At 34.6% G+C, this 15,376-nt stretch overlaps 1 protein-coding gene across 1 annotated transcript; it reads left to right on the top strand.

Annotated features, from left to right (window-relative positions):
- The first annotated feature begins 4,381 nt into the window (after nucleotides 1-4,381).
- Nucleotides 4,382-6,743, top strand: LOC120120463. Its single transcript, XM_039140097.1, has 4 exons — nucleotides 4,382-4,479; nucleotides 4,510-4,967; nucleotides 5,343-5,690; nucleotides 5,798-6,743. Exons 1-4 carry the CDS (start codon nucleotides 4,407-4,409, stop codon nucleotides 6,419-6,421), a joined length of 1,503 nt encoding a protein of 500 aa, XP_038996028.1. The 5' UTR covers nucleotides 4,382-4,406; the 3' UTR covers nucleotides 6,422-6,743.
- The last annotated feature ends 8,633 nt before the right edge of the window (nucleotides 6,744-15,376 follow it).

Below are 15,376 nucleotides of genomic sequence, written 5' to 3'. Positions count from 1 at the left end.
ACTCGACCCGAATGTCACACTTAAAAAACCCGACCCGAACAAAATAAAGTTTCATCCGACCCGACCCAAATATATGAATTAGAAATTCAACCCGACCCGACCCGAAATAATAAAAAAATATTTTTATTTAATAAAAACAGTGGCTTAATCCGACCCGACCCGAATTATATATATTTTCGGGTCGGTCCGTTTTTTTCACCCTAAACCCGAACCTGACCCGATCCTACCCAAATATCACACTTAAAAAACCCGACCCGACTCGACCCGAATATCAGACTTAAAAAACCGACCCGACCCGAACAAAATAAAGTTTCATCCGACCCGAATATATGAATTAGAAATTCGACCCGACTCGACCCGAAATAATAAAAAATTATTTTTATTTAATAAAAACAGTGACTTAATCCAACCCGACCAGATTATATATATTTTCGGGTTGGTCCGGTTTTTTTCACCCTAAACCAGAACCCGACCGAACCGAATATCAAACTTAAAAAAACCCGACCCGACTCGACCCGAATATCACACTTAAAAAACCCGACCTGACCCGAACAAAATAAAGTTTCATCCGACCCGACCCGAATATATGAATTAGAAATCCGACCCGACCCGAAATAATAAAAAATTATTTTTATTTAATAAAAACAGTGACTTAATCCGACCCGACCTGAATTATATATATTTTCGGGTCGGTCCGGTTTTTTTCACCCTAAACCCAAACCTGACTCGACCCGACCCGAATATCACATGTAAAAAAACCCGATCCGACCCGACGAAAATAAAGTTTCACCCGACCCGACCTGACCCGAATATATGAATAAGTTACTAAAGAATTGATGAGGGTAGTATGGCCAAATTTCAATTCCCTCCAACAAGGGAATTGAATTCCATCTATTTTTTGATAGAATTCACTTTCCCTAATTTGATGGAATTGAATTCCATCACGGATCTCAATTCTCTTGAAAAACTTGAATCAAACATGAGAAATTGATGGAATTAGATTTTAATTACCACCAATTTCAAGAGATTTCATCCAACCAAACACCACCTAAGGACGTCAACATTCACTTTTACTTTTACTTCAGATCTAATAAACATATCGTTGTCAATAAATTACAATAAATTTTGTGAAACAAAAGAAAATATATATATATAACAAAAGATAAAACTTAATCTCTTCCTTGAATTTTTTGTGGAGTGTATTAGTCCCTGAAGTTGTTTTCTATAACATAAATTAATCCTAAATTAGCTTTACAATTATATTCATCCTTTAACTGCGAATAGCAATGGTTAAAAATATTAGGTAACATTCACTGCCAAATATTTGGAATATTAGGTAACATTCACTGCCAAATATTTGGAAGTTTTTTATAAATAAATTTAGTGTGAATAAAAGGTGGTATATGTTTAAAGTCATTTTTAATTCTTTTGACAATGAATGTTCATATTTTTATATATACGATATTTGAACTTGAGACCTCGAGAGGTACCAACAATTCCCTTCACCACTGAAGTTGTAGCATGTATATTATACAATATTTCATTTCTCACCCAACCCAACATCGGTTTAGAAATGCATACAACAAAATTTTATTGAATAATAGTAAAAAAGGAGTATTATTCTCTTTAAGGATTTAAGTTTAAGTAGTTGTGTCTGTAACATATATGTGTATTATTAATAAATTCAAAAAATTCTTAACATATATTATCTTATAATCACTTTATACTATTAAAAAAAAGAGCATGACAACAATTAACAAAATCATAATAAGATTTTAAGTGAAAATTTTAAATATATTTATTTTACATTTTTCACAATAATTCTCAAATATATGGATAATAATGAAATATTTATTTTATACTTGATTAAATTATTATGATTAGAAAAATAGTTTAAGTGTGTGAAAATTCATTGTATTTTTTTTAAAAGAAAATAGTTAAATTTATCATTTTTATTTAATTCAATTTATTAATCAATACAATATTATGTGATAGTTCATTATGTTGATATGACAATTTATATGCATTGACGTGATAATTAACATGTGAATGATGATATAATAAATAACTTAATTTATTTCTTTTAAAAATTAAATGTCTATTTAATTTTTTTTATAAAATTCGAGCATTTATTTAACTTTCAAGTAAATAACTTTAAATTTTAAAATATTATTTAAAAGATCAAATATATAAAAGTTTGTTAAAGTATTTCAAAAATTAAATATTCAAAATAAAACACTATTAAAATTTGAGTAAACTAAGTATTTAGTCTCCTAATTATTCTTGCGATTTTGTTTTGGTCACTTAAATGTCTTGTTTTCAGAAACATACATAACACTATGTTTTGGTTCCGTTTCGCTCACATGTTGTTAAAAAACAGAACTGTTGATATGAAAGCTTTTTTTTGTTTTTTTAAACAATGACGACATTACCTTATGGTGACATGTCAGCGTCACTATTAATTTTTTAACGATGATTGACCAAAATAAAACCAAAACATAACGTTAGATATGATTTAAAAAAAAAAATAGTTGGGTGACCAAAACGAAATTGTGGGAATAGGTGGGTAATTAAATATGTAGTTTATCCTAACCTTTTTTTAAATAAGGGTAAACTATACTAATGATTGCTTAACTATTGTCCCCTTTCATTTTTACCATCGATCTCTCAATTTTGTCATTCAGATCACCCACCTAATTAATTGTCTATAATTAAACCACTTGTCGTTAATATTTAACGGATGTAGAAAAAATTGGTATAATTATATATTTGATCCTTAATATTTATACATTATATTAATTTAGTCATAATATGTAAATATGACGTGGTTGATTGGAAGATAAATTTATTAAATTGAACTAAAATTATGACTAAATTGATATAATATGTAAATATTAAAGACTTAATGTGTATTTATACCAATTTTTAACAACCACATCATAACCCCATTAAATGTTAACTGTAAGTGGCTTAATTGGATACGATTAAATAGTTAGATAGTCTGATAGATAAAACTTAAAGATTAATGGTTAAAGTGAAAGTGTAATAGTTAAGTAGTCATTAGTATAGTTTACCCTCAAAATAAATACGAATTAAATATAGACTTAATTTAAAAAGAGTCTCTAAACTATACATTTTTCTATTTAGGTGTTTAAACTATTTTCGGTCAATTTAGGTATCTAACGTTATAAACGTTATCATTTTAAGCGTCTCAGTCGTAACTGTTGAGACACTTACGTGTCACATTTATATAATTTTAAAATTTTATTTCAAATAAAAACTTTAAATTATATATATATATATATAACTTAATTTTTTTGAAATTATAAAAAATACCCCAATAACTAAAATCCTTAATTTTTACGTGGTGGAGATTTGGGGGGGGGGGGATGGGGATTGCTATGCAAAGGTGGGGGCTTCTACTCCATTTGGCCTTTGGTCGATAATACCAAATACGGTGAGGGAGTTTGTAATTAAAAAAAATTAGAGATTTTTTAAATATAATATAATATTTTTAAGTTTTTTTAAAATAAAAATTTTAAAAATTACCTGAATGTAATATGTGTCATTTAATGAATTTTTTATAACGATAGTTACTATCAAGATACTTAAGATAATAATGTTTGTGATGTCACTTAAATTTATCGGAAAAAAAGTTTTAGCACCTAAACGACAAAAAAAATATAATTGGACACTTTTTTATTAAACCTTAAATATAATAAGGGTAAACTACACCATTCACCAATAAATTTTACTATGTCTCATATTTCACTCACTATACTTCTAAATTTTTTTTAATTTACTCACTAAACTTTTAAATTATTCATGTTTTGGTCATTACAAATTATAAATTATTATTATTCTATGACATGACATATTTTATTATTATTAAGTTTAAAAAGAATTCATCGCCCCTTCTTGTAATCGTCGACCACTTTCGACCTTTAGAATTAACATCCGTTTAATCCCAAATTGTATTGAGAGATTCGCTTTGACACGCTGACTGCGAATCTGATGATTGTTTCACTAGAAAATATCCCAAAATCCGTGAATCTCGACTGAAACATTTCGGTTTCGTCACTTTTGATCTCCAATTCATGGGCTTTAAAGCTGACAAAATGAATGTTAGATTCAGGCTTAGGGGTCGAGGCAAAGTGACCCATGTAATCAGAGTGACCAAAACATGAGCAATTTGAAAGTTTAGTGAATAAATTTAAAAAATTAAAGATATAGTGATAAATAAGTGTAGTTTACCCATATAATAAAACATTTTAAAAAAATCGAACACTCTTTTCTTTCTCGAAAAAGCGTGGGGTTGGTTTGTGTGTTTATAAACAAAGGCATAAAGTGTCGAAGAAACCCCGTTTCGTTTGCTCCATAGCTCTGCTCTTTCACTGTCTCGCTCCATGAGGGAACTTGGCTACTCTTTCCCTTCTCTAAACGCTTCTTTCTCAATCCCCTTCTTTCTTCAACCAAACAATCTCTCTCTTTTTTGAATAATCTGATCGCCAATGGAGAAAAAGCAAGGTTTCTTCTCTGCTCTCAAAGAAGAAGTAGTTCGCGGGCTTTCCCCTTCCCGCTCCAGGTCCAACAGCCCTGCTAGAGCCCGTTCACCCATGGCCACCCTGTTTCGGAGAAACAAAAACAACCACGCTGCCGCTTACGTGGCGCAACCGGAGTCCTTGATCGTGAGATCCGGGAGTTTCAGGCCAGTCGGGGAAGCGTTAGCGCCGCTCATGGAAGGTCCGGATCCGGATGGAGGGGAAGTCGGGGATTCGAAGCGGGTCGGGTCGGGGATAGGACATTGGGTTAAAGGCCAGTTATCGAGGACTCAATCGGTTGCTTCGATGAGTTATAGGAGGAACGATCTAAGGCTGTTGCTTGGTGTCTTGGGTGCTCCTTTGGCTCCCGTTCATGTTAGCTCCACTGATCCTTTGCCGCTTTTGAGCATCAAAGACACGCCCATTGTTAGTCCCCCTTTTATTTTCTCTCTCTCTCTCTCCTGCTACTTTTTTAGCTTCTAGCATTGCTTCACCTCAGAATTGTTAGTCCCCCTGTTTTCTTTTTTTTAGCAGAAAAGGAATGTTTGGTTGGATTTTAAATTACCCATAATAGTATACACTAATGTTTGCTAAAATTAGGTTCTTAACTAAATGGAAATCTCGGAATTGTGTCCGTATTTCCGCAAACAAAACTCTCTCGGAATTTTGTTTTGTTTGCGGAAATACGGACACACGAAACTAAATGTTGGTGGAGTTTCTCATTTTATCAAAATATTAGGTTCTCTAATGCTAAAATTCAGAGATTTAGTAAAGCAGCTTGTTACATTCGGAATTGTGCAGGAAACTTCCTCCGCTCAGTACATATTGCAGCAGTATACAGCAGCTTCTGGCGGGCAGAAGTTGCAAAACTCCATTCGGAATGCGTATGCAATGGGAAAACTCAAAATGGTAGCTTGTGAATATGAAACTGAAACGAGGACAGTTAAGAACCGAAATGGCTCCAAAGGTGCAGAGTCTGGCGGGTTTGTACTCTGGCAAATGAACCCGGACATGTGGTATGTTGAACTTGCGGTTGAGGGCAGCAAGGTTCATGCTGGCTGTAATGGGAAACTTGTGTGGAGGCATACACCTTGGCTTGGTGCGCACACCGCAAAGGGGCCTGTTAGACCCTTGCGTCGTGCACTGCAGGTGAGATTCCATCTTCTTACGCAACTGTTTAATATTGGTTGTCACGTTATACTATTAGTATTTCTTTTCTCTGATATTTTCTTTGGGGTTTATTATTCTTTCTTCAGGGTCTTGATCCTAGAACTACGGCTAGTATGTTTGCTGATGCAAGATGCATAGGAGAAAAAAGGATCAATGGTGAGGATTGCTTCATCCTCAAGCTTTGTACTGATCCACAGACACTGAAGGCAAGAAGTGAGGGCCCTGCAGAGATCATCAGGCATGTTTTATTTGGCTACTTTAATCAAAAGACTGGACTTCTTTTTCAAATGGAAGATTCACATCTGACTCGCATCCAATCCAATGGTGGTGATGCTGTTTATTGGGAAACAACAATCAATTCATTTCTTGAAGATTACCGTCCCGTTGACGGTATCATGATAGCACATTCTGGACGTTCTGTTGTTACACTTTTCAGGTTTGGAGAAGTTGCAATGAGCCACATGAAAACAAAGATGGAAGAAACATGGATGATTGAAGAGGTTGCCTTTAACATACCAGGTCTTTCTGTTGACTGTTTTATCCCTCCAGGTGATTTGAGATCCGGATCCATCAGTGAGACCAGTGAACTTCCTCAGGATGAAAGAGGAAAAAGTGCAATTGCGTTAGCAGCACATCGTGCCAAAGTAGCTGCCCTACAAAAAGCACAAGATGGAAATTCTGAAAGCATGATTTGGAGAACGGTAGCCTGATGGAGTTACCGGCAGTTGTTCATATTGGTAGTTAGTGCAGACCAGTTGACTAACCCATCAGAGAGGTTACAAGGTAGAAGTCATCTTTTTGGACTTTTGTTTATATGCCTCTATTAATCTGTAAATAGAGCATAATCATTCACAGGTTCCAACTTTCAGCGGACCTGTGTGAATCCTTATACTCTCAAAGCTGAATCCAACTACGGAGTTGGAGCTCGTTTTTCCAGTTAGGGATCGAGCTAATGGAGGTTTGATTTTTAGGTTATGTTCCTTGTTTGCTTCAGGGTAGATGGTAAAGCAGTCCAATTCACCTTTTCATAGTCTTAATGAATATAATGTGGCAGTATAAAGGATACTGCTACTGTTTAGCAAGAGTTTGACACCAAATGTCTAGTTTTTAATGTTACTGTTTCTCTACATATGAATCCTTTAGCCATTTGTTTTAACCATTTGTCCATTGATGTTGAATGCTACAAATACAGCAGAAAGATCATGTTCATCTATTATTTAATGCTCATGATGACCATGTCTTTGAATGAAGCGTTGACTGTTCCACCATTTTTGAAATTTGAATGACCTAGATTATTATTATTTTATTAATAATAAATTAATCCTGTGTTAACGTTTCTTTTTCATTCATGTTATGTATATTTAATGTTTAAAAACCTTGAGATGAGCACCTAGGCTAGTTTTATAGTTTTGTTAATGTGGGTGGGGGTCTCGTGTGTGTGAACTCGCTTTATGTTGATGGTGCATGACAGCAAGCATCCAGGCTTTGCCGTTTAAAAGTTGACCACAATTGTTTTAGCCTTGACCACCATGTTCCCTGGTGGGGCCACCACTACTTGAAAAAGCATCCATTTCATTCCTACATGGAAAAACATGTTTGACCCATGGGTGGGGATAGCTTAGCATGTGTATGAAAATATCCATCTTTATTCATCACAAGTTGGCACGAGGTGAAATCTCGGCTCTGCTGCACTCAGTTTCACCTTACGTGATTTTCTTTTGCAATAATGCTAAAATTAGTTTATTAAAATGGTCATTTTATCTATTATTTAATTTTTTTATAAAAATTTTTAGTCTCTAATATTTCATTTTAAGGTAAAAAACCTTTAACATTTGATACAATAATAACTTTGTTCATTATTTTTTAAAGCATTTTAGCCCTTAATATTTCATTTTAGGTTAAAAAATCCTATATTTTGGAGCGTTAATTGTGTGTTAACTAATGATTTTCGTTTATAGAGGGAGTTTTTGTTTCAAAGTGAAATGTTAGGAGTTAAAATGTTAAAAAAAAGAATAAGAGTCAAAATAATTATTTTAGTAAACGCTGAAGACTATTTTTGACATTATGCCTATTTTGTTTTAACAAATAGTATCTTATTTTTTACTTCTTTTTAATTAAGTGGAGAGACAATCACATTTTTAAAATAAATATTAGGGTCCAAATTTACATAAGATAGAATAACATGAATATCTTTATCCACTCGATCAATTAATGAATATATTTTTCCATCTTTCAACGTCCTTCAACTTGGGTGCTGCTTTTTTTTTTATTGTTAAAAGTGTTTATATTGGTAAAGGATGTTTCTCAACGCTCAAATTATCATCGACCAATTTACCTGGATTTGGACGTTTATGGTTCAAAATAACATTTTTAAAAATATTATTAATATTTGTATTTTTTATATTTAAATTTAAACACTCTTATCATTAAAAATGGGGTAAATATATTTTTACATATTTTACTGTTTAACACCATCCTTAATATTTACTTCTAATTATTCCCTTAAACATAATTTCGAACAATCATTGAAAAGTATGTTATCCTACTAGTAAAATTCCGAATATGATACAGAAGCAATTATTGGAACGTGCATAAATGAAGATAATAGCCATAGGCTATATGCAAAACCCTGTCCAATTCGGCAGCAATTAAATACAAATCATACGATGATGCAATACCAACCACCCCAAACTCCTCTTTTTCAATGCAGTAAATCTTAATCTCATCAATTCTTACAAAATTGCTCAAAGCATCGTTTTTGTATTTATAATTTCGTCATGTACAAATCAAGTGACTTCAGTGATTAAGAGATTTATTGTTATTCTTTAAAATCTCGAGTTCAAGCACCGCGTACACATGAACAAGAGCATTCATTGTTAGGTTAAAAATCTTTGAACATATACTACCTTATATTCATCTAAAAACCCTAATAATGTACGGCCACAATGCCAAGGTTCTCATAGGATCAATCTCATTAAATGTTCTTCATGAACGAAGTTAAAAAGTTTGTTTTGCCTAAAGGAATATCCATAATTCATTCATCAAACAATAATGTCATATGCTATTAATATTTTTCAATGGAAGTTTCATTTTTCTGAAAAAGAAAAAGGAAATAATTACAATATTGAAGCAGTGTAGCTATGAAATACTACATGTTATGTAAAATAAGTGGGATTCAGTGCCTAATCTGATCTCCTGGATTATCAGGTGTGCTCCAAAGGAGGCCCTTCATTATTAAGATGAGAACATAGTTTACTTTCTGATGCATACCATTCAGAGTGTAAATATAATAAAGTTTGAATCTTAATATATTAGACACAGACATGATGTTGTTGGCAAGAATGTATTCATGTGCATTTTCTTTTTCTTTCGGATTTATAAAAGAGAAAATAACCTCAGTGACCAAAAATGCCTTATAATATACGATTTTAACCAACTTTTTTTGGATTTGCCAAAATGACCAACTAAATCGCAATGCGATCGATAATTCGCAACGCGATCTCCGGTATCGCAAATCAGTTTCTAGATTCGCAACGCGATTCTGACTATCACATTGCGATTTTCCAAATTCGCGTTGCGATTTTTCGACTATAGCAATGCGAATATGTAAATCGCAATGCGAGTATGACTATCGCAATGCGATTTTCAAAGCGCCATTATTATCGCAACGCATATTTTTTTCAAATTCCAAACACGAATATTAATATATCGGAACACTGAATAGTCCACAGTATATCCCGTAATCGCAACTCATAACCTAAAACCCTAAATCACAACTCAATCCCATCTCCATCTCTCACTCTCTAAGGCGACATTCGTCCCCATCTCCGACGAAATCAGTCCCCATCTCCGGCGAAATCCGTCTATCTCCATCTCTCAGAGCCACCCTCACAATCATTCACGGTCAAAAATGGAAAATCAACCAAATCAACCACCGAGGGTTAGTTTTTTTAATTATTTTTATTTTGAAATTTTTGCATTATTATTAGGGTTTTCATATTGAAATTGATGATAAGTTTACTGGTAATTTCAATAATAGATTAACCATTTCATTTAGATTGCTTATTAAATTCATTCGATTGCTGCCAATACTGCTAAACTGTTTAGTCTTTAAACCCTGTGAATTTAGTATTTGTCTTTGTTTTGTCTTTTGGTTGAAGTAATGCAATCCATTCAAGTTTCAATTTTAGTATTTGAAACCGAGAATCGCAACGCGAAATGAAAATCGCAACGACAGAATCGCAATGCGATTTTAGTTTCGCGTTGCGATAGTCAAATTCGCGTTGCGATTTTCATTTTCGTGTTGCGATTTTAAGTTTCAGAAACTATTCTTCTTCTGCAAATTGAAACTTGAATGAATTGCATTACTTCAACAAAAAACAAAGACAAATACTAAATTCACAGTGTTGCAAATTTAAGTTTGAAGAATAAACTACTACTCTTTATGTTTATTGTTCTTGGTATATCTTCACAGTGTAGTTTTTGGTATATCTAACTTGGTATGTTTATTGTTTTTGTAGAACTTTTATTCGACTCAATTAACCTTAAGAAATAAATTAAGCCTGACCAAAACAATTGCGTCGAAGCTTTCACCTGCACAAAGAAAAATGTTTGAGGATACTTGCTTCGGGCCATGGCTGAAAGTACAACATCCGGGTGGAGATGCTATATTGACCCATCTGTTTCTTCAAACCATGACTAGCGATCTACCAGAGACTATACAACGTCGTGATGAAGAGATATGGTTTGATTTTCCACCGGCGTATACGTGTTTTGGGCGGGAGGAGTTTTGCTTAATCACCGGTCTACGCTTCGGACACGATGATGTAGGTCGGTACACTAGACATATTACCCGCCTATCATGGTTATCCCGAGTTTTTCCTGAGCTGTCAATGGAGAAGCCGAATTTACACGTGGAAGACTTGACGAGATTATTGAATAAGAAAGATGGTTTTACTCGGATGGATGACGTCGATGTTGTCCGAGTATGCCTTCTAATACTTTTGCATGCCGACTTTTTAGGCAGAGAGGCCAGACAACCTATTCCTAATGATCTAATTAAATTGGTAGAGGACCTAAATACATGGAACATGTTTCCGTGGGGTTCGTATCTATGGAAAGCTACATGGAATAAGTTGTCGTCTGCCTTTGATGATCGAAAAAGTTTGCGTGGCAATGGTTCTAAATACACTTTGTCAGGCTTTATTTGGGCCTTTAAGGTAAGAAATTTTATATAATGTTTCCAAAATTATAATTAATTATTATTTAACAATTACTAATGTTTGTTATTATATTGTTTGTAGATTTGGATATTTAAGGCCTTTCCCGCCATGCAGACATATGCATTAAAAACTTCTAATGATATTCCTAGGGCTATTTCCTGGAAGAGGAAACAAACCTTGCAGCAATGGGAAGATTTACTACCGTATACGACAATAAATAATGTAAGTTAACACAAATACTACCATATGTTTATAAACAAGTTATTACTAGTACACGTTTAACTTTGTTTGAGCTTTTATATTGTTAGGAGTCCAACACTCCATTACAGAGGCTGACACCCACGGAAGCTGAGCTTGCCACTGATTGGTGGCAAGCTAGTAAGCGTTTTTTTGATGGTACGGATGATGAGCAGCCTCCACTTCGAGAGCCATTACCTCACCCAGAGCCATCACCTGATCGACCCGACTATACACCTCCACAACGAGAGCCATCACCTATTCTGTCACATCATCGAGCCTCTTCTCCACCATCACCTCATGATAGGCGACCAGCAAAGATGCCACGACGTTTATCTCCCTGTTCTCCACCTCCACCTCCACGGGATGAGTTAGGGGAGTTACGTGATGAGGTTAATGCCTTGCATGAGGAGGGCGGTACTTTACGCGATGACAATGGTGCATGTCGTGTTGTGGTGTCTACTTTACGTGGTGAGGTAGCCGCTCTACGTGAGATGGTAGTATCGTTGCAGAATGAGGTTCATACTCTACGCAACGAGGTAAGTTTAATATTTTTCATATTTAACTTGATGATAAATTTACTCGTAATTTCACTTAGATTAACCATTTCACTTAGATTAACCATTTCACTTAGATTGCTTAGTAAATTCATTCGGTTGCTGCCAATACTGCTAAACTGTTTATTCTTTAACCCTGTGAAGTTAGTATTTGTTTTTGGTTGTCTTTTGGTTGAAGTAATGCAATCCATTCAAGTTTCAATTTGCAGAAGAAGAATAGTTTACTTTCGCAATGCGAAAATGACTATCGCAACGCGAAAATGACTATCGCAACGCGAAAATGACTATCGCAATGAAAGAATCGCATTGCGATTCTCTCGTTGCGATAGTCAAATTTGCGTTGTGATAGTCATTTTCGCGTTGCGATAGTCATTTTCGCGTTGCGATAGTCATTCGTGTTGCGATTTTAAGTTTCAGATTCTATTATTCTTCTGCAAATTGAAACTTGAATGAATTGCATTACTTCAACCAAAAGACAAATACTAACTTAACAGTGTTGAAAATTTAAGTTTCAAGAATAAATTACTACTCTTTATGTTGTCATTGAACCTGCACTAAACCTATATATTGCCCTTTTAAATGTTTATATAAGTGATTACTTCTGGAATGTTATCTGATGCATTTTGTGAACAATGATAGAATAATAACTTGGGTGAATACCCTGCAAGTTTGAAATATATTTGTCTTTGTTTTCACTGTTTAATATCATGTCTGTTTATTTACTGATTTATGTATTAATTTATTTTTAGCGGCCCGCTAAGGTGGATGCTCTACGTCGGGTTTTTCTTACAAGACGGAGTTCACGCATCAGACAGCGTACACGTGCCATTAAGTCTCCGTTCACCCCAATAGTGTGAAGAATCCGTAAGAAAAAGCCCGACTCACCTGTCATCGTTTAAGAGGCCTCCCCTATCGTTCAAGAGGCCCCTATCATCCCTCAACAGTCCCCTCCCACCGTTCAAGAGGTCACTGTCATCGTTGAAGAGGTCCCTCCCAATATTCTAGAGCCCGATTCAAACGATATAATATATCGAATTATTGAGAAACCCCCTCACGTGCCGAACAAGATGGATGACTGTTGGCTTTCGTATAAGTTACCGGCCAGTACCATTCCGACAGATGAAGTGGAGAGGAAACAACTACCGGAAACAATTCTGGATAATACCCTTTGGGCTAAGACCGCAGTTGATTTTTATCTACATGAGCGGAGCCAAGGGTGTTACGCTGACATATATAAACTCAACGATGATATGCATTTGTTGATTGAACGGTCTTGGTGGGGTGTGTTATTAGGGGTTGAAGACAATGGCTATTTCGAATGGGGGTAAGTCTTATATTTCTTCTTATATTTCATTTTGATTAATTTTTTTTTTAAATTTATGTAATTCACTAATATATGTCTTTTTTTTGTAAAACAGCATATTGATGCATGTGTGTCACGTCTTCTAATAGTAAGGAAATTGAAGAAAAAAAAGTACGCGATATACAATTATGCCGACGTCTTTTCACGTAGTTCACTTGAAGAATCAACGACATGAATCATATGTGTTGGCTAATGGACAAGCTAAACTTTATCCTGCATGGTGGGAGGTCGATAAGGTTAGTATTTATTTTTTTAAAATATTTTAAAGGTGTTCATAAATAAGTGCGCAATTTGAATTATTACTTATGATTGTAGGTGTTTATCCCTGTTTTGGAACGTACTCATTGGCTTCTCGTCGAGCTTCAGCTCCCCTGAAGACAATAGTATATGACAGCATGATAAATTACATATCATTTTCTGATTTGAGAGATATTATTAAGGGATGGAGCTCTCATTTGGCTAAATTCTTGGATGCGATTAATTATTGGACTTATTCTGGAAATAAGAAGCCAAAGAAGTTCAATGTTACAGTTATCAGAGACGAGACCGTGCCACAACAAACGCCGGAAGCCAGAGGGGATTGTGGTCCTCTCGTATGCATGTGCTTGGAGTGTTTGACGACAGGAAGTACACAGTTTCTACCTCCCATCGATAGAGGTAGAGGTGTAATAGGCTTGTGGTTTCAACATTTTATGGCTAGAGCGATATATTCGAGACGCTGCCTACCTGCATCTGCGTTATGAAAGTGTCCATAAATAATTTGTAAGTCAAATGCAAGTGTTGTTAAGTATCTAGAATTCAATAATAATTTGCTGTTTGTTGGTTTTAGATGTGTAGAAAGTGATATTTGAGCAAATGTTTGGTTTCTGCAGGTTAATCCTGAAGTGAGCTGCGTGAAATTGATGTATGGGTGCATAAACAACTGTCTGGGGTACACTTTTTTTGATTGTTTAATTGATTCTTAAAAGTCTGATTTGTTTAATTGATGAGGAAAATAAGAATTATTATCACTTTTTGCTTGTTTAATTGATTTATAAAAACTGATTTGTAAAAGTTGATTTGGTTAATATTGATGTGTAAATAATTCTTATTTGTTCCTGTTTAATTGATTGAAATGTAAAATTTGATTTGTTGATTTCAATCTGCATCATATTGAAGGAAAAAGACCTGTTGGAGGTACACTTTCGCAACGCTAAACTCAAAATCGCAATGCGAAAGACAAAATCACAACGCGAAAGTCAATTCGCGTTGCGATAGTCTAATACGCTTTGCGATTTTCTCGTTGTTGTGATAGTCAAATTCGCGTTGCGATTTTTGAGTTGCGATAATCAAATTCGCGTTGTGATATTCAAATGAATGTGTAATAAGTGATAACAACTGAACATATCATAGCAATGTTCAAACTCAAGTTACTAATACATGCCTAACTGAAAATGTTAAAAGTTTACACATAAAATACACATAATAGTCAAATTCGCGTTGCGATATTCAAATGAATGTGTAATAAGTGATAACAACTGAACATATCATAGCAATGTTCAAACTCAAGTTACTAATACATGCCTAACTGAAAATGTTAAAAGTTTACACATAATACAACGTTTGCATTTAAAAATCACCTAAGTTAATAGTCCCAAAAGGTGAAGCCGGTTGTGATTGGGATTTTGATTTTGATTGCGATTTTGATTTTGATTGCCTTTTTCTTGACACCATATGAGCTTTGGATTTTGATGAGGATCCATATTTTGGTAGAGGAAAAGATGATTGTGATGGCACTGATGATCCACATGTCAACCTTGTATGACCACTTTCCTTGCACAGACTACATGTCGATCTCTTCTTCTCTTCACCCTTAGACGGTATACGATCGTGACTTTTTGGTCGGCCAGGTAGTCTTCTGTCCATGGCTGGTGGCAAAAATGTTTGTAAGTCATCTGGTATGTCCCACTCAGAAGGATGTGGAATAGGGTAGATAATCTCGGCATAAGTCTGTCGATATATTTCTGTAGTGTAGCAATCCATAGCGTATGCGCTTGAATCATCTTGGTTTAGATGAAGAGCAACTTTTATAACATGCCCACACGGATAACCAGATGTTTTCCATTTCATACAACTACACGTCTTTGCATTTAGATCGATAAGCCCATTTAAGTTATTATCCAGTACTTCAAATAAAGTGTTTGAACATGGTTCAACTCTCCATGACATTGACTTCACAACACGTTTCGTTATCTTTTTTTCAGTCCATGGTGTAACACGATGTTCCAATATTCCTGTAAATTTAAA

The sequence above is a fragment of the Hibiscus syriacus genome, unplaced genomic scaffold (genome assembly GCF_006381635.1).
Source record: "Hibiscus syriacus cultivar Baekdansim isolate YM2019G1 unplaced genomic scaffold, ASM638163v2 tig00110339_pilon, whole genome shotgun sequence".
In the NCBI taxonomy this organism is placed as follows: domain Eukaryota; kingdom Viridiplantae; phylum Streptophyta; class Magnoliopsida; order Malvales; family Malvaceae; genus Hibiscus; species Hibiscus syriacus.
Note: the sequence above shows the minus strand (reverse complement) of the source record. Positions and strands in the feature narration are given on the sequence as shown.

Excerpts from the sequence above, each read along its gene's own strand:
- LOC120120463 (XM_039140097.1), top strand. The coding sequence starts at position 4,407 with ATGAGGGAACTTGGCTACTCTTTCCCTTCTCTAAACGCTTCTTTCTCA. Across the intron at positions 4,480-4,509 it reads CTTCTTTCTTCAACCAAACA|CAATGGAGAAAAAGCAAGGT; the intron begins ATCTCTCTCTTT and ends TAATCTGATCGC. Across the intron at positions 5,691-5,797 it reads CCTTGCGTCGTGCACTGCAG|GGTCTTGATCCTAGAACTAC; the intron begins GTGAGATTCCAT and ends TTCTTTCTTCAG.